The following is a 19,636-nucleotide window of genomic DNA, read 5'->3' as shown; positions in this document are numbered from 1 at the left end:
TATATGATGTTATAGGTGGTGTAGGTTGTGGCCAGATTAGAAGGAACATTGCAGGATAAGCTAAAATGTTTGGACAGCATTCAGGAACAAGTCTGCTGAGAGGCGGTGTGGAGGACGGGTTCAGAACTCTGGAGGCAGACAGCTTGTGTTTAAATACCACCTCCCTGATGACTAGTTAAGTAATCTCAGACAATTCTGGGCCTCAGTTTTCTCATCTGCAAAGTGGGGGATAATGATAACATCTACTTCCAGGGCTTTAGAAGATTTGACACATTAACACGTGTGAAGTGCTTAGAGAACTACCTAGCACACAGGAAGCATTTAGTAAATATTAGCTATTAGCTGTCTTAATGCTACAGAGGGATAGGGGAACATCAAGATTAAGGAGTGGACAGAGGACGAGAAGCCCCTAACCAGCCTCAGAGTAACAGCCATACAGGTTGAAGGAAAACCAGGAGGGCCATGAAAGCCATGGCAAGGGATGTTTCAGGAAGGAATGGTCAACAGATCAAGGGTGCTGAGAGGTCAGGCGAGATGACAGCCAGGGAGGCCTTGGATTTGCAACAGGCAGTTGACTGGTGACGCCATTGCAGTTTTGGTGATGTAGCAGGGGGCAGAGGCCAGTTTGCAGCACGTTGAGAAAGTCAGAGGTGAGAAACTGGAGAGAGTGGCATGAATTATTTCAATCTCTTGGCTGGGAAGGAAGGTGAGTGAGAGGCAGTCATGGTAGAAGGATGGTAGTGTTGATAACCTTCTGCTCAGCCAAACACCCCTTCCATCCAGTCATTGTCTTCTGTGAGGCTCACAACCTCTGGTCACCTAAGCTAGAAAAAGACTAAAATCCACCTCTCATGGATGAGGACACTCTTGTAGACAGAGGCCAATGGTGGGAGAGCCAGGACAAAAGCCAGGTTCCCTATTTCCTTTTTCTTTCCCCAGTGCTGTTTACGGCCATGTACAATAGGGCCTAGGAGACAGGGTGTGGGGTGTTCAGAGCCATCTGCCTGCTTTGTCACAGCTGGATATCAGAGGATCCATCCATTGAAGGTGGCTAGAAGAGGTTGCAGAGGACACTGGTGACAGATTCTTTTAATTGAGGCCCTTATTATGCAAGACACTGTGCTGGGCACCCAACACACCCCATTACTGAATCACGCCATATCTGGGTGGTATGAGGAGTCTTTAGTTGAGATTAGCTCTGGCTGGAAACAGTGGCCGAGAAGGAATCCAGATCAGCAGAATGAATGCCTTCACGTTTTTCATATCTGCCCCTTCTCCACAATCCCTTCTGTACCACCTTAGATCTGACTTGCTGACAGCAGCTCTGGCCTTTGATTCTGCTGGGGAGCAGGGGAGAGTAGCTGGGGGTGCTGTATGACTTGAAGGTTGATGTGCCATTTGGAGCTATTTTAGGGGGAAGTGAAATGCATCTCTCTGCCTCATTTAGGATATATCTTTATGTCAAAGACTTTAACAGGCCGATAAAACCATAACAGTAGGATTCTGGAAAGTTACCTTGCAGGCCAGGGCAGAGGCGACTCCAGAGAGTAAAGCAGTAGACACCTGCCTGGTTTCATGGCATTTAACTTGTGCTGTCTTGAAATTCTTAGTTTTTGAAGAAGAGAGTCATCATTTTCATTTTGCACTGAACCACGTAAATTATGTCACCTGTCTTGGTCAGGGTCACAGGGTGGGTGGAACACAGACTGCAGGGTCTAGTTACATCTGGCAGGCAGCCGTCCTGACTTCAGGTGCTCCCTTGTAAACTTGGCTCCTGAAACTCACACTCTTCCAAGGAAGCAATGCTAGCCAGCCACAGCTGAGAAATAGGACCTGACTGACTTAGAATCAGCTCTTGAGAGCAGCTATAAAGATGCCTCAGGCAAACCAAGCAGGCAGGGAGGAAACACAGAACACAGAGAAATCACAACCTCTGTGCTAGAAAGCCTTTGCATGCAGTTCCATATTTAGTCCTTACGACATTCCTGAGACAGAGGCATTGTTAACCCAGTTTAACAGATGATGACTCAGAGGTTTAGGGCTATAAGCAGAATTGACCAGGTACTAATGGGTGGCAACCTGGATTAAAATATGGATGTCTGGATAGCATGCCATCAGAGGATGGAGAAGAAGGCCAGGAGGCCAGGTGCTGGATGGTGTGTCTGAGGCTCAGCTTCAGTTGCTGAGGTTGAGCAGTTTGAGCTTACTGCGGGATCTGTGGTCAGTTTAGTTCACTCCAGAGCCCAGGAGGCCAGACCAGGGGACGGGGGCTTCTTATGAAGTGGGCCAGGCCTGAGAGACATGGACAGATGGAATCCCAGGACTGTGGGCCCACGATGCATTGGGAAATGGGCTGTGGGCCATGGAGTGTCCCAGGCTGTTCCACCTGCCACCCCAGAAAGGGAAGGACTCCTTGGGGGACTTTCCCAGTAGCCTGTGGGTGTGTCACCTCAATGATGGGTGGCCTTGTTGGTTTTAGTGGGCATATTTTGAAGTCAATGCTGCCACTTCCTGCCCCTCCATCCTTGCCCTGTGGGGTGAAAATGCAGGGGTTTTCCCCCCACCACTCCCTGCAAAGGCACTGTGTCCTGGCCTCCAGGTGGGCCGTGGGAATCCTGTGGAACTTCAGCATCCTCACCTTCTCTCTGTCCATAGCGAGCCCTCCAGATATCAGCACATGGCCAGCAAATTGCAAGACAAAGAGCCTGGCCTGGGAATTAAGAGGCAGGGCTGTCTCCAGGGTCCTGTTGCCAAGTCCCCACATGACAATTCACTTTTTCTTTCTCAGCCTCAGGCTACTCATCTGTTATATGGCCCGGTCTACCCCAGGTCTTCCTAAGGGCTCTTTCTGCTCTATGGGAGTGGGGGCCAGGAGGGAGAAGACGAAAGGACACTTTCATCCAGTGTACCCCTAGGCACCGAGCTGTGTATCGCATATGCCTGACCCCAGGGACCACTTGGATACTCACAGAGACGTTGCAAGGTGAATATTTTTGATACAGCATCAAACAGCTCAAGAACCACAATGCAGAGTTCACAAAACATTCCCAGTTCAAGGTGCTTGCTAAGTTTCAGATGGAAGGATTGCAAGTGTGGTTCTTAGAGCGGGTGACGGACCTAAATACCTCAAAGGCCAGGATCAGTCTCATTAGGTTTCACTGCATTTGAGCCTCATCAGAAGGGGAAGGGGGCATTTCTGGTAACCTCCCCAGCAGGCCTTCTCCGCATGAGTGTTTGCTGTTAACAGGCCAGATCTGACTGCCGGTCCCAGCAGGGATGGGCAAGTGTGGTGCTTTGAGCATAGCTGGTGGGCAGGAGACTGCCCTTGCTTGGAGATCCTGAGAGTCAGTAAATGCCAAGCTAGAGAGAGTCCCAGTGGCCATCCAGGTTAGGGGCTTTTGACAGGGTGGAGAAATGGTGGGATTGGATTATACGCGAAGCCTTTTTCATTTGGAAAAGGCTGCCCTGCATTTAGAATATGGGGATCTAGAGCCGGATTCAAGCACGTGTCTTTTTGACCAAAGTTTCCTGAATGATCCATATAAGAATCCCATTTCAAGGGCAAGAGTTGCTGATTTAGGCCAACCTTCCCACTTTTTGGGTAAAGAAATTGAGGCTCAGGGAGAGGAACTTGCCCAAATCCTACAGACAGCAGGTGGCAGAGCCAGCTCATATCCTGAGTTTCACATGCTCCCATACACAACCTCGACCCTCCTCATCTCTCACTGGAGCTCTTTTCCAGCCTCCCCAACCTGGTTGCCTCCTTTTCAATCTGTCCTAGCCTTTGGCACCAGCCCTCAGCCCTCACCACATATCGGGCCATTGTCTGTCCTGAGCAAAAGATTAGCTCAGGCCCTCTATTGCCAACAAGGTAAAGGCAAAGCTTAGTAAACAGGATCTTGCGCAACTGAACCCAGCCCTCCTCGCCCTTCATTTCTAACCACCCCTTGCCATGCAGCCTCACACACCCCCGAGCTCTGAAGACAGCAGCCTACACACTTTCATACAGTGATGTCACCGTTCCCATTTTCCCGGAGAAATATGTCAGGCACTATTCTAGGTACTTTATATTTAATTTTCACAACAAGCCTATAAGCAGATGCTATTATTATCCCTGTTTATAGATGAGGCTCAGTGGTTAAGTAACTCAAAGAAGTTACGCAAATAGCGTTCAGGGAAGCTGGGACTGGGCACCAGGGCATTCTGGCTTCAGACTGCACCCTCATAACCACTGCTCACCATGATAGCCCCTGTTCCTTCTCCCCTCCTGATAAATCCTGCCTTCATCCTTGCAGGCCCAGCTGAAAGGTGTTTGCTGAATGAATGAATGAATTAATTAATTAATTAATTAATGAAGACATTGTTGAACTGCAACCTGTCACTGGAATCTCATGTGTCAAATGGTGCCCATTTAGCACACATGGAAATTGCAGTCTTCTACTGCACAGTGCAGTATAACCAAGCACAGGATTTGGGCCAGAGCTCATTATCCTGATTCTGATCCAGGCAATCTGTGTGAACTCCTGTCTGTCTGCTAACCTCCAGGGTCTTCATTTCTCCTTTGTGACATGAGCTCAGCCATAGTGATGTTAAAATCTCTCCTCTCTTTTCCAGCTAATAGTTACTGCACATCAGTGCAGTGTTAAATGCTGCAGCATGAAATGCTGACCATGGCAGAGGGACTCCTGTTCTCTGGGAGCTTCTAGACAGGAAGGAGTGTGAACCACCAGGAAATTACACTTACACTAGCGTGAGATACCTGCTGTGAGGAGTGGGCTGGGTTCACTTGGGGAGCTCTGAGTTGGACAGCCTGCAAGAAGTTAGGCACATAAAGCAGGAAAGAGTGTTCCAGGCAGAAGGGGCAGTAAATCCCAGTGTATGTGCAGACAACAAGCGGGATTGTGTGGCTGCAAGTCTGCCGACTGTGCTGTGCAGGACCCTGTGAGACCAACCAAGACAGTTGCATGTCACCCTGAGCATGGTGGGCCATGTTGTGTCAGAGTCAGCAGCACATTGAAAAGCTGGGTGCCTGTGACATCCTTTGGGGCACCCCTCGGTTTTCCTGTTGCCATGAGGGGTTCTCCATGCCTCCTTCACATTGTTTCTGATATGTAAATAGGAGAGACCGCCTTAAAAAAAAAGTGCTAAATGTCAGGGGAAAACATAGGGGGAAAGGGAATGTGGGCAGAGTGTAAGGAGGTGCTGGAAAACATGAGAAAGGGCTTTGAATCCCGAGGTGTTTTTTGGTGCTCAGGTCCTTGCTGTGGATTTGAACTTGTGCTTGCAGTAGGTAGGGGGTCTGGTGCAGACTTGAGGACCCAAGAGGACACCCTGCTTATGTGGGCAATGACACAAGGCTAGGTGTGGGTGTCAAGCAGCACCAGATGAGAAGGTAAAGAGACCAGGAAATGGGCCCCAGTGGGGGAGAGGGTGGCACTGCTTGGGTTCATGTGCTGATGCTGAGAGTGGCCCAGGATAGAGGGGAAAAGAAGGACACAGTTTCACTGAGCGTCTACCATGTGCCCGGCCCCGTGGTGAGCATTTCTGCACACTCTGCAGCTCACAGGACATTGTCTGTCTCCTCAAAGCACTAACCTTGACTTACCACAATTCCCAATACCAGGGCCCATGTTTGTCTTGTCCCGCTGCGGTATCCCCAGTGTCTCGTACATATTCGGTGCTCCACAATGATTTTGAATGATTCAACTTTTTCTTTTCCTCTCCCCTCCCTCCTCTTAAATCTTACTTGATCCTTTGGATAACCTCAAATAAATGTGTTTAAGGTTTGGGGAGTTTATTTATTGATTTATTGATTTTTATTTTATTTTACTTTATTTTTTTGAGACTGGAGTCTTGTTCTGTCGCCCAGGCTGGAGTGCAGTGGTGTGATCTTGACTCATTGCAACCTTTACCTCCCGGGTTCAAGCGATTCTCCTGCCTCAGCCTGGGGAGTTTATCTTAAAAACAATGAGGAGAGTTGTGCCAAGTCCAGTTAGCTATGGAGCTTACAGTGAGAGAGCAAAGACTCAGAAAGTGTAGATTACTTGCCTAGGCTCAAGTGGTGGAGCTGAGATCTGACCCAGTTGTGTCCGACTATCCTGCATTTCCTCTATAGTTTGCTTCCTCCCTAAGTGAGGGAACTCAGAAGACTTGACCCCAGAGCTGGACAAAGCAAGACTAGTATTTCTGTGGTTGTATGATGCTGGGCAAATGACTTCTCCCTTGTCAGTTTCTATGCCCTGATCTGCAAGGATCGGGCTGAACTCTAACTGCAAGGCAAGCAGGCTGGGCCAAGCCCCAGGCCACTCAGGCCATCCAGGAGGAGGAAAGAGGGCTGGAACACTCCTGGACACCCTCGGACACCACTGGGCATCACTGGAGGAGATGTCTTAAGAGGCAGCTGCATGGGCTGAACTCTATCTGGTCTCTACCTGTCCTCTGTAATTGGTACTTATTTCATAAAAGATGACTAAGAAAACCTATCTCCAGGCAGTTCTGATTTTCAAATTTCTAATGAAGAAATGTGTTCATATGAATAACTGGTTCAGTGTTTATTCTGAGAGCATCTCTTATACATCAGTCCATCCTATGCCATCTGTCCCAGCTTGTTCAGTTACACAACTATTTAATTGAGTTATTACTTAGTCCTAGCCTTTGTGCTAGAGCCTAGAGAAGTCTGTGTCCTTGGCAGTCACATTGGGGTGGAAGAGATACCCATGAGAAACATTAAGTTCCTGTGTGATAAGAGCCTCCAGCCAGTTCCTTCCATGTGCTGAGGGAGTCTGGAAAGGAAAAGCATGACTAAATCTTGCTGTTCTTTTTTTGCCTGTGCTGATCTGACTGTGGCCACAGTGAGGTGGGGGGAGGGGAAGAGAGTGGTGGAGGGGGCAGCCCTGTTTCCCTTCTTGATTGGGCTGGGCAGCAACCCCAGGAGGAGGGGAAGAGCAAAGAATTTCCAAGGTGGCCACATTTTCCCCTGTCTGTTTCCTACATCTAAAGGACCTACAGTTACATTTGGCTGATTGACCACCCACTTGCATCTTCTCTCTCTCCTGACACGCTATGGTAAAGTAATAAAAAAGTATTCATCTCTCATAGAAATACCATTCGACCCAGCAATCCCACTACTGGGTATATACCCAAAGGAATATAAAACATTCTGTTATAAAGATACAGGCACACGAACCTTCATTGCAGCACTCTTCACAATAGCAAAGACATGGAATTAACCCAAATGCCTATCAATGATAGACTGGATAAAGAAAATGGTACACCCTGCACATGTACCCTGGAACTTAAAATGAAAGTTGAAAGAAAAAGATGGATGCACAGCGCATAGTAGGATGAATAGCACATAGTATTTATCCGTCTCTAAGGACAAAGAGAATAGGATAGAAACAACAGCAGTTTGTGGTTTCAACCACTTTTCAGGTGGCAGAAAGCAGTTGAAAGGATAAATGGTACTTGGTTGGGCTGAGCAGAGGAAGTTAGTTGTGGAATGTGTAAAAAGTATGTTCTCAGAGGCAGCTGCACATGAAGGTCAAAAGACCAGGGCTCAAGTTCCATTGTCCCTGAGGTCAACATGACCTTGGACAAGTTACTTTCCTCTCATTTCATCATAATATGAAGTGATTATACAAGATATGTGATTCTTATCTTCTGGTGTCTGAGAAAATTACCTGAAATTTTTTTCTTTCCAACATGTACAGGCACATATGTTTTGATTCTGATTCTGAAATGGGACTAAGATATTCAGATTTTTGTGAAAGCTCTCCCAAAAAACTTTAAGAGTCACTGTTGTAGATAGTTTGGAAGAGTCCTTTCAACTTGGACATTCCCATGTTTGGAGGGTAGACTAAAGGAAAGTGTTGCAGGAATTATATGGCGATCCAGGCATGAGGGTTCTCACAAGAGGCTGAGATCCTATCTGCTAGATATGGCAGAAGTGCCTTTGTGGAGACAATGGCATTTGCAATGGGTAGGATGTTCACAGAGTGAGATAGAGAGGTGGGCTCTGCAGGTGGAGGTTACAGCAGGAGCAGAATCCCAGAGATAGTACAGCAAGTGGCAGTTACTTGCAATCAGGAATTGCAATTACCTGAATGTGCTGGCATCCACTGAGGCACGACATGAAGAACCACAAATGTCCAGGTGAGTAGCTCGGTGCTCCATCCAATTGATGGTGTAGAGCCACTGCAGGTTTTTGAGCTAAAGACTGCACAATCAGAGTAGATCAGTCTAGCCATCACTCTATATAATGCACACAGGCTTCATGATTTCAATGCCTAGATTTGGCTCCTGTACTTTTTCTTGAGCACCTACTATGTGCTCTTTATTCCAAGTACTGCATACATCTTCATGACCCAGTCTTCTCTGTAGCTGTACAGCCACATCTCTCTGCAACCACTCTCTCACTCCTGTCACTCTCCTTGGGCCCTACACTTCTGCTTTTCCTGATGATTTGAAATGAAGTGTGCTCCCTTATGCCTTGTTGTCATCGTACAAGACCCTGCCTCTACTTAGCTTTCCCCTCTCCACATCAGCACACAGAAGATGTTGTTTAAAGAACATTCTCCTGGCTGGGGTGGTAGCTCACACTGGTAATCCCAGCACTTTGGGAGGCCGAGGCAGAAGGATTGCTTGAACCTAGGAGTTCAAGACCAGCCTGGGGAACACAGTGAGACTCCATCTCTATGCAAATAAAAAATAAAAAAATTATCTGGGCAAGGTAGTGCACACCTATAGTTCCACCCACTTGTGAGGCTGAGGCGGGAGGATCGCTTGAGCCCAGGGGTTTGAGGCTGCAGTGAGTTTGCGCCACTGCACTCCAGCCTGGGCAACAGAATGAGACTCTAGAAAAAAAAAACAAAAAAGGAAAATTCCCTGGCTGAGGCTGGAGGATCGCTTAAGCCCAGGAGTTTGAGGCTGCAGTGAGTTTGTGCCACTGTACTCCAGCCTGGGCGACAGAGTGAGACCCCAGAAAAAAAAAAAACAAAAAGGGAAAATTCCCCTGGCAGGACTCTCAGATGCTGCTGAGTAGCTCTCAGTCCTCTCTGTAACCCCAATATAACACATCTATCTCCCTGCTTACACTGGGTGGCTTTCACTTGTTTATCTGTGAATTGAAGAGAAGTGGCTCGAGGTCAGGCAGTGCTCCTCATTGGTAACTGCCTTCCCTGGGGCTAACCAAGGACCTAGAACAGAATAAACTATTGAAAAGTGTTGAGGATTGAAAAAATTAGAAAAAATAGAAATGGCAAATATCTAGGCCAGTCACTGGACATAGAGAATGTTATTTAATTCTTATCTCACATCCTTGAGACATGTATTGCTGTTTGCATTTTGTGCGAATATGCATTTGGGTAAGTTTATGTAATCCCTCCTCTGCAGAACTGGGATTCAAATGCAGGTGTATCTCTGTTCAGGTTCAGACTCTTCTGCCGTGAAGCAGTAGTACTTGGATGGAATGACGCAGGGTTGGACAAGCCACACACAGGCCACTTCCTCTCACTTACTTTTCTTTGCTTCCCACTCAACGAGGACAGTTCCCACGCACTTTTTCAAGATTCTTATCTGCTCCCACCCTTGGGGAAGTTCCCAATGCAACCTATCAATCCATCACCACCACGAATACCACCCAGGAGAGATGGGGAAAGGAGTTTACCACATGGTCACTGGGTGTGAGCAACTGTTCCCTGTCCCTATGGCTTCCCACTTGTGGCTCCCACCATGGCCTGGAGTTTTGGGTGGAGTTTTTCAAATAAAAGGCCTCAGCATTGCAGGACGGCACAGTGGTGAGCTCTTAGCTTCACCAGGCTCATCAAAGCTGCTCCAGGAAGGCCCGAGCCAGACCAGAAGACATGCAGATCATCACCACAGCCCTGGTGTGCTTGCTGCTAGCTGGGATGTGGCCAGAAGATGTGGACAGCAAAAGCAGTGAGTGTGGCAAGCATCATTTTGCTTCTCTCTGGGGAGGGCAGAAAGGTGGTCAGCCACTCTGGGGTTGGAGCAGGCCTTTCCTTGAACTCACCAACTCTATCTCCCCTCTTCCTACCTAAAGAGGAGGAATGGTGAACTTGGATAGGCTGGGGGTGAGGGCCAGTAGGAGAACCATGAGTTGGGGCAAACACAGAGAACTGAACTGACAGCTTCAGTACAAGGAAGCTCTGCTTCATCCAGACCAAAGGAAGGGAACCTGTGAGGTTACTCGGGTAAAGCTGGGAGGCCCAAGACCCAGGGGAGGGCCTGGGTGTAGCTTCCACAGTGTGACAGACACCAAGTAGAGTCAGAAGGCAAGACCGGGCTCTAACAATTGGTCACTCTTGGGCAAGTCACTTTAGCTCTCAAACTCTGCTTTCTCTACCAGTGAAATGGAGTTGGTGATGTCTGCTCTCCAAGGCTGTTTGGAGAATACCAACCTAGTAAGAGGCAGGAAAGGGGGTGCAAACAGAAAAACTAGGAGGAAGAAGCTGGGATTGGAATGCAGGTCTCTTGCGGGATATGGTGTGGGAGGAGAATGCACACATGGACAGAGTGGGGGTTGGGGGCTGGGAAAGAGCTAAGGACCAGGGCAGGGAGGGGATTCAAGAGACTGAGTAGGGCAGCTAGCTAGTTCCTGGGAGCTCTTCCCTTGTCATCTCATCAGTTTGGACTCCTCGAACAATTCCTAATCTTCCCCAGATCAGGTCTGTGAACTGTGGACCACTGTGTCCTGCATCAGACTAACCAGGTCCCCAGGGTGTGGGGTCCAGAGCCCTTGGACATGAATACTGGGGCAGAACCATGCACATGTGGTGAAATACCAAAACTGGATGAGCCTTTAGAAACCAGGCTCCAAAAAGTTTTATTTTACAGATGGGAAGTCTGGGGCCAGGGTGAAGGCACATCTTCCTCAAGGCCACTCAGCTGGGGTGCGGGAAGCTCAGATCTGAACCCCAATCTTCTGACTCTTTACCTAGCCCCAGAACGAGGTGGCTGATGAGACAGAGCTATACCGGCACCCTCTGGATGTGGTCCCCAAGCCAGGGCTTGTCCTGGGAGGTGTTTTTTTGTCTGTTTTTTAAAAATTGTGCTACAGGTGAGAGGTTGAGAAATGGATGCAAACCATCATTTATGTTCCTCTTCTAGTGCAGGTACCCTTCTCCAGATGTTGCTTCTCATTTGTGGAGCAAGAGATTTCCCTGAGGGCAATCCTGTGTTACAAAAATACCAGCTCCATCTGCTCCAATGAGGGCTTAATGTAAGTGATCACCTGCTCAATCTCTCCCTAGAGAACAGAACCCCGCCAGCCTGGAATTAGAAGAGTAGACACTAGATGACAGTATTTTACCAGAATAAGGTTTCTAAACCCAGAGCTGCCAGCACCTGGGTGCAAGCCACACTTGGGCGCTAGAGGGAGTGCTGAGCTTCCTAGCAGGTGTGAGGAAGGACACATCTGTGCTCCTGCAGTGACTTGTGTTTCCTGAAACTCCAAGGTGCCAAGTATTATATCCCAGCATTATGAGCTCAGAGGAAGGAATTGTTTAACAAAAGCATGAGGGGTTATTGTGCACTGGAAAGAGCAAGGGAACCAGGATTAGTTCCTGCCTCTGGATTTGGAACCCATAGTCTTGGATGACCGTGGACAGGTAACTCCTTTGTACTGAATTATCTGTGTATCCTTCTGTATTCCTTATCTGTGAAGGGGCATAAACATAGCTGCATCACAGGGTCTTTACAAACTTAACTGGGGTAGCTTTCACATACCAGTCAGTATTTTCAGGCTTTTTCATGTATATTGTCTCTGTCGATCCTCTTGGGGCACATATTTTTGTTATCATGAAAAGTGAGGTTCAGGAAGGTAGAGATATTTGTCTAAGATCAACCAGATAGTAAGAGATAGAGTTGGACTATAGATTGGACAATAGTCCAGTTTAGGAAGTAGACAGATCAGAAGAGAAAAATACACACACACACACACACACAGGTGCACACACACACACACGCACACAAACACATGAGTCCAACGCAACAAGTAAGGCCCCAGATGGACACAGAAACATTAAAGTTGGTGCAGAGAGCTATTCTAGGATGGGAATTTCTCATCCCACCTAATCGTCAGAATGTTTTCAGGCTCTTCAGCCCCACCCTGATACACCAAATTGAAACCAGGAGAGGGGTCCAGGAAGCTCAATTCATAAGCTCCTGGTGCTTTGGCTGTTCCCCAGCGTGCAAACCACACATCCTGTGCAGCAACTTCATTTACAGAGGGGAGCCCAAGGCCCAGCAAGAGCAGTTTAGGGGACCTGGCAGCCGGAGGAGGCGGGGCTTGTGCATTGCCCACCCAGTGGTGGCTTGGGTGGCTCAGCCTTGTCTCTTATTCTCTGTTCACAGATTCAAGCTGAAGAGAGGCAAAGAGGTCTGCGCCTTGGACACCGTTGGATGGGTTCAGAGGCGCAGAAAAATGCTGAGCCACTGCCCGTCAAAAAGAAAATGAGCAGATTTCTTTCCATTATGGGCTCTGGAAACCACATGGCTTCACCTGTCCCTGAAACAACCAGCCCTACACCATTCCTTCTGCCCTGCTTTTGCTGGGTCACAGAGGATCTGCTTGGTCTTGATAAGCTTTGTTGTTGCACTTTATACATTTAAATTATACAATCATCAACCCCCAACCCTCTCTGTCTCTTGGATTTCAGAGTGAAAACTTGATTGGCATTGAGAGGTGGGAGCCAGGGGCTGAAGGATGGGTCAGGAGGAGGGAGACATGTTGCACTTGGTGCCAGGGGAACTGGGCTAATAAGTGACTACCTCTCAGTGACTGCCTTTGTCCTGGGGGGTAAGCTTTGACTCGGGGTGGTGGTGCAGATTCTCTGCCTCCAGATTTGACTGCCAAGAGTGGTACAGTGGAACAGAAAGCTGGGATTCACAGCTGGGTCCACATTTGGGTGCAGGACTCTTCTTCTCCCTGCCCTGCCCAGAGGGCTTGGGGGGGTGATGTTATCACCAAATCGCAACTGCCCTAGCTGGAGGGGATCATGTGAGGTTGTCTGCCTGTAAAATGTTGCTAAACCCATTTTATAGATGAGGTGACTGAGGGCTAAAGAGAGATGCAGCAATTCAGGGGCAGATCTGGCATTAGAACCTAGAGCTGTTGCCTCCTAGGACAACTCCTCCAGGTGTCCCACATTGCCAAGTGTACTGCCTGATGCAGCCTGGTAACAGATCTGGGGGACAGGCCCTGCTGTTGTCAGCAGTGTCCATCTCTTCTTGAGGAAGATCTCAGTGGGTGTCCAGGCATGGGTAGGTTCTGGGTCTGATTGAGATGCCCACCCAGGTTATCTGGAGGAGTGAGGCTGTCTTGGGAAGAGCAGGATAAACCCTCAGTGGACATATAGGAAGAAGAGGGCCAACGCTTTAAAAGGGACAATCACAAGCTTCAATTTGTACAACGTGTGATTCAAGGAAGAATAGCCAAGGAAAGAAGTATTTCTAGGTCTTGGGGTTGGCACGCCTTTAAAGATCACTTTTAGAGGGCAAAGGTCTCATGCTGTGTTTCCCTCATTCCCCATTCAACACGTCACACATCTGGCCCAGTCTTCTTAATCTGCCTCCTCCCCTCCACCCCCATGACTGCCCTTCTTTAGCCCTTATGACTGCCCCCCGTCACATATCTGGCCCAGTCTTCTTAATCTGCCTCCTCTTTTCCACCCCCATGACTGCCTTTCTTCAGCCCCTATTTTCTCTTGCTTGGACTATTGCAGTAGGCTGTTTTCAGCCCTCCCTTCTCAACTCCATCTTATCCACAGCCAATAGCTACTCTTCCTGGCATCCATTCTTCCCTCTGGATGACTCAAAAACCTTCACACCTTCCTCCTGCCTTCAGAACTGAGTCTAAACTCCCCACCCTGATATTCTAATTCCTCTAGAACCTGCCCTCAACTTTCCTTCCTACATGTCTCCAACTTTTACATTCTGGAACCCCATATCTGACCGTTTGGGGATATTCCCCCCAGGCCCTCTGCCCACATTGCTATCTTGGACCTCCCCTAAAAGAATCTTTGCTATGACCACACTTCCACATCCTCTAAAGTCCGTTTGGCCCAAGCCCCCTCTTCCCTACCAAGCCTGAGGCTCACTAGGACTTGGTCATCTGGTTTCCCGCTGAGTGTCAGGTGCACATGAAGTCTGAATCACTTGCTGCTTGGAGTGGGGAGGCATAGATTGGGGTGGGAGACTAGAGGGGGAGGGATGGGTTTACTTTTGGCAGGAGTGTGGTTTTAAAGAAAGAAATGAACTGAATATGAAACTGATGAGTTGTGAGCCAGGAGCGCCCATGCTGGGTACTGGAGCCATTGTTACAGAACAGCCTGGGCTGGTGAGGCAGGCCCTCCTTGAAACTCAGATGAGCCAGGCTAGCCCCACGGCCGGGGCCTCTGTACATCCGCCTTCCACTGGCATGCTCTGCCATCCACCCACACCTCTGAGAGCCCCTACTGGTTGGAAGTTACTCCTGAAGAAAACACCACTGTGTAAGAGATTTTTTAAAAAGTGTATTTTCTGCAAAATGTCAGCAGTCCTACTATTGCATTCATCTTTCCACAATAACATATTTAGCAACACCTCACATTCACAAAGAGCTCTCCTTCCTACATTGCAGCATCCCTTCATGTCCATGACTCCCACAGGCACGCTCTCAACCCCTGGGAACCGAAGAGAAACCCACTGCCAGCAGCTCACAGTGGAAGGGAAGGGGGCTTAGAGACAGCAACCTACTTGCTCAAGGCCTTGCTTTAAATAAGATCAGCAATACTCAAATAAACTCCAAACCAGCAACAAGTCAAATAATAGCCAATATTACTTAACACATAGTACATTTTGAATCACAAAACAGAATGCATCCTATTTGAAAATTATGGTAGAAATATTCCAAAGCATAGAAGAGGAGGCCAGAGGAGAATGGAAAAGTCATTTCACATACTCCAGCTTGATTTCAGTGGGGGTAGCAGAGTTCAAGTCTTCAGGGTGTGAGCTTTCTGGCCCAGGTGTTTCATATAATTCTGGACCCACTTCTCCTTTGGGTCAGCACAGATCTCCTTGCCCAGTTTGGTTCTGAAGCTGTGGAGGAAGGAGATCTGGCACAGTTAGATGGAACCATTTGAGGGTTTACCCAGGAGATGACACACTGGGTTCTAAACCTGCCTGGTCCACTTGCTACAGGTGAAGGGGCACCCCTCCAGGACAGGAAGTAGGAGGTGTGTGGACAGAAGGGGTCTCTGGAGGCAGCCACTGCTCTTGCTGCCCCTGGGAAACTGATCCTGGCATCTGCTAAAGGGTGTGGGCTGCTTCCAACCAGGAAGCAGGGCGTGGGAAATTATAGGTCCTCTTTGGGCCTGTTGTGCAGCCAAAATAGGAGGATTTGCATCACATAGTCTGGTTAGATCTCATCATAAGTAAGATCTCAAGTCAGTCTGACATCTGTCTCCTGGGGCAGAACTTTGGATTGGGGAATGTGGGGGTGAGGAGGAGCCAGGTGAGCAGGGATTTTTCTACCCACATGACAGCCTTCTGGGGACACCTGCTGGTGGTGATCAGATAGCTCTTCAGCCTCTGCAAGGAGATCTTCTTACTGCTAAATGTGAAGCAGCAAGTGGATAGGACGTTGAGTGCATCTAGAAATAGTTACAAAGAAAAAGACTTTGAGGATGTGTTAGACTTTTCTCAGCTTGAATACAGCAGGGAGCATCTGTATGGGATGCAAAGCAAAGAGGAAGAAGTAGATCTTACCCACCCCCAAGCCCAGCACTCCCACCCTAGACCCTGAGGTGAGGTGGGACCTGTGACATGTGCCTCAGGATCTCAAAGGCTCAGCTGCATGGTGGAGACATGTCACAGCCATCTAGGGGAGGCCACGGGCAAGGCCAGTGGGAAAGGTCCTGGGTGTGGTCCCAGATCTGCAGAGTTTGGGATGATCAGAGAGGTCAAAGAAAAGGCCCCAAATTTGGAGTCAGAAGCTTAGGTTTCATTCTTGCTCTGCAATAACCTGGAGGTGGGTGGGTAGGGTCCCTTCTGCCTCCAACATGGGCTTCAGCTTTCTATCTTTAAAATTAGATGTTAAAGTGAACCTCTGAGGAGCCTTACTATTCTGGTGGGCTTAGAAGTGGGGCACTTGGCTGCGCGTGGTGGCTCACGCCTGTAATCCCAGCACTTTGGGAGGCCGAGACGGGAGGATCACTTGAGGTCAAGAGTTTGAGACCAGCCTGGCCAATACAGTGAAACCACTTCTCTACAAAAAATACAAAAATTAGCTGCACGTGGTGGCGGGTGCCTGTAATCCCAGCTACTCAGAAGGCTGCAGCAAGAGAATCGCTTGAACCTGGGAGGTGAAGGTTGCAATGAGCCAAGATCGCACCCGTGCACTTCAGCCTGGGCAACAGAATGAGACTCGATCTAAAAAAAGAGTTGGGGAGCATTCGGGCTTAGGTCTTCCTTGAATAGAGAAACAGAGGGAAAGAGAGGGAGAGACGAAGGGAGGTGACTTACCTGGCTGAGCAAGTCCCTGGGGGTTGAAAGCTGCTGTTATGAGCAGCAGGCACAGAAGCACTGCAGAGACTTTCATGTTGAAGGTTAACAGTTGGAGATTTCCCAATGTTTCTTTGCCTCTCTGCTCCTCTGGCTGTTCTGCCTGCCTTTTATAGGGAGTGGAGAGGCTTGGAACTCTCAGAGGACCTTGGCCTGAGCAGGGTGTTGACCAAGTCATGATGAAGGGGGATCCTGAATCTGCTGAGCTGGAGCTGGGCACCAAAGACTTTTCTAGGAAATGCAAGAGGGAAGCTGAGGGCTGAAGCAGCATGGCATGGCTTCCTTCTGGCTGTCCAGGCCACAAGGAGCCAGAGAGGAAAAAGGGACACAGATGTGCCCCAGCCATTCACCATGGGAAGCCATAACGGAGCTGTTTTCTGCTTACTTTCTCCAACAGGAAAAAGAAAAACAATGAAAATTAACTCCTGTAGAGAAAGAGTGCTGTGCTAAGGACTCTGTTCACATTATATATTTAGTTTGAGGAGGTACATAACATTGTTATCATGCCTATTTCATAGAAGAGGAAACGGATGCAGAGAGATTAAATAACTTGACCAAAATCTTATGGGAAATGAGTGGGAAAGCTAGAAGAGAAAGCTAGTCTGCTTATATTTTATTACCAAGGCAGTTTCAACTTTCGTTTAGAGGCAGAAGTCTTTTTCCAAGTCAACTTTTATGTGGAAGTCTAATATCTGAAACAGATTAAGTCAGGTTCTGATGACAGGGGCTCCTTACATTATATATTGTGACCCCTTCTGCCCCTCAGGCCCAGAGGGACATGGTTCAAACACCTCTGATTGATGCAGGCCCCGTGTTTCCAGGAAGGACCATTGGGTTTCTAGAGCTGTTGATGGGAGGGCTGGGGTGGCCCTCAGAGCAAAGAAGTGAGGTGTTTGGCCCATTCCTGGGCTCCTCCTGCGAGGGGCACATATCTGGGAGCTGGGAGGTGGGGAGGGAATGGCTTAGAATGGTTGAACATGTCCCTTCCCCACTCATCCCTAGCTCCAAGACTTGGCACAGTTTTTGCGCCTTCCTGGAATACTCATCCCTCTGCATTCCACTCTAGCAAAATAAGCCCAGTGAAAGTAAAGGGAAGAAATAAAAAGCTAAGATTAGAGAAATAGGAAACAGTAAATATCGGAAAGGATAGATGAAGCCCAAAGCTGGTTCTGTAGCCTTTAATTAAGCTAAAACTCTCTTGAACTGAACATGAAAAAAAAGAAAAAAGGGGCTGAGGCAGGGAGATCACTTGAGGTCAAGAGTTCTAGAGCAGCCTGGACAACATGGCAAAACCCTGTCTCTACTAAAAAAAAAATACAAAAATTACCCAGGCATGGTGGCATGTGCCTGTAATCCCAGCTACTTGGGAGGCTGAGGCAGGAGAATTGCTTGAACCTGGGAGGCCGAGGTTGCAGTGAGCCAAGATTGCACCACTGCACCCCAGTCTGGGCGACAGAATAGGACTCTGTCCCAGAAAAAAAAAAAAAAAGAAAAAGTAAAAACAAAAAAGGTACATATAACCAGTTGCAGAGGCTGCAGACACCAAAAAGAAAATAATAAGAACCTTATGCCAAAAATTTAGTTTAGAGGAAATGGATGAATTTCTTAAAAATCTAACTGACCAGGGTGCACAAAGAAATAAAAAATAGGAAGTCATTGTAAAGCTATTAAAGAAATGGAATCAGGAATTGAAAATCTCCCCACAAAACATTCTCTGGGCTCAAAGGACATGAACATCTAATTCCTCCAAGCATTGAAGGAAGTGGTTATTTCAATCTTGTGCAATCTTTTCCAGAGAATATCAAAAGATTGTACACCACTCAATTCATTTTGAGACCTACTTAACTTTGACACAAAAATGTGTCAAGACCCACATGAGAAAAGGATATTACAAGCTTGTCCCTTCAGACACACATTCCATTCTTTTCCATTCTATTCTGTGCCCTAGGAAGCCAATCTTGGTGGGTTACATCAGTGAGGTTGCTGACCTTCTAGCTTCTGACTGGGTTTAGGCACAAGGGAGTTTCTGAGGACATTAGAGCAGGGAGAAGAGTTAAGTTGAGGTTCTTCTCCTCTGTTGTCTCCCTGTGTTCCTCAACCTGGATACATCCCTCAACTAATGGTTTTAACTTCTTTCAAGGTGGTTTCTCCATGACTCTCCTATGCAGATTTGCTGAGTTATCCCCTGTTCTTCCTTTTTAGATTTAGGAATATAACCATGTTCTTTTTTTAAAAATTTTATTTTATTTTAAGTTTTGGGATATGTGTGCAGGATGTGCAGGTCTGTTACATAGGTAAACATGTGCCATGGTGGTTTGCTGCACCTATCAAGCCCTTACCCAAGTATTAAGCTCCACCTACGTTAGCTATTTATCCTGATGCTCTCCCTTCCCCTCACTCCCTGACAGGCCGCAGTGGAATAGCCAAGACAATCTTAAAGTAAAAGAACACAGCTGGAGGCATCATGCTACCCGACTTCAAACTATACTACAAGTCTACAGTAACCAAAACAGCATGGTACTGGTACAAAAACAGACACACAGACCAATGGAACAGAATAGAGATCTCAGAAATAAGACTACACATCTACAACCATCTGATCTTTGACAAACCTGACAAAAATAAGCAATGGAGAAAGGATTCCCTATTTAATAAGTGGTGCTGGGAAAACTGGCTAGCCATATGCAGAACATTGATACTGGACCCCTTCCTTACACCTCATACAAAAATAAAATCAAGATGGATTAAACACTTAAATGTAAAACCCAAAACTATAAAAACCCTAGAAGAAATTCTAGGCAATACCATTCAAAAGATAGGCACAGGAAAAGATTTCATGATGAAAATGTCAAAAGCAATTGCAACTAAAGCAAAAATTGGCAAATGGGATGTAATTAAACTAAAGAGCTTCTGCACAGCAAAGGAAACTATCATCAGAGTGAACAGATATCCTACAGAACGGGAGAAATTTTTTGCAATCTAACCATGTTCTTAATAGCCTCACGGTACCAAACACCCCTGTGGTCTCTCTTCACCCACTTACATCTTTGTAAATAGCTTCTTTACTAAAGCTTTC

At 47.5% G+C, this 19,636-nt stretch overlaps 2 protein-coding genes across 2 annotated transcripts; one reads left to right on the top strand and one right to left on the bottom strand.

The window, feature by feature from the left end:
• The first annotated feature begins 9,220 nt into the window (after positions 1–9,220).
• On the top strand, positions 9,221–12,706 carry CCL1 (C-C motif chemokine ligand 1). Its single transcript, XM_002827251.3, has 3 exons — positions 9,221–9,936; positions 11,128–11,239; positions 12,373–12,706. Exons 1-3 carry the CDS (start codon positions 9,861–9,863, stop codon positions 12,473–12,475), a joined length of 291 nt encoding a protein of 96 aa, XP_002827297.1. The 5' UTR covers positions 9,221–9,860; the 3' UTR covers positions 12,476–12,706.
• Positions 12,707–14,516: 1,810 nt separating this feature from the next.
• Positions 14,517–17,791, bottom strand: LOC112128515 (uncharacterized). Its single transcript, XM_024235301.3, has 3 exons — positions 16,522–17,791; positions 15,536–15,650; positions 14,517–15,096 (listed from the first exon to the last, which is right to left on the bottom strand). Exons 1-3 carry the CDS (start codon positions 16,904–16,906, stop codon positions 14,991–14,993), a joined length of 606 nt encoding a protein of 201 aa, XP_024091069.2. The 5' UTR covers positions 16,907–17,791; the 3' UTR covers positions 14,517–14,990.
• Between the last annotated feature and the right edge of the window lie 1,845 nt (positions 17,792–19,636).

This window comes from Pongo abelii, chromosome 19 (genome assembly GCF_028885655.2).
Source record: "Pongo abelii isolate AG06213 chromosome 19, NHGRI_mPonAbe1-v2.0_pri, whole genome shotgun sequence".
Lineage (NCBI taxonomy): Eukaryota > Metazoa > Chordata > Mammalia > Primates > Hominidae > Pongo > Pongo abelii.
The sequence above is the reverse complement of the archived record's forward strand: the minus strand, read 5'-3'. Positions and strand labels throughout refer to the sequence as shown.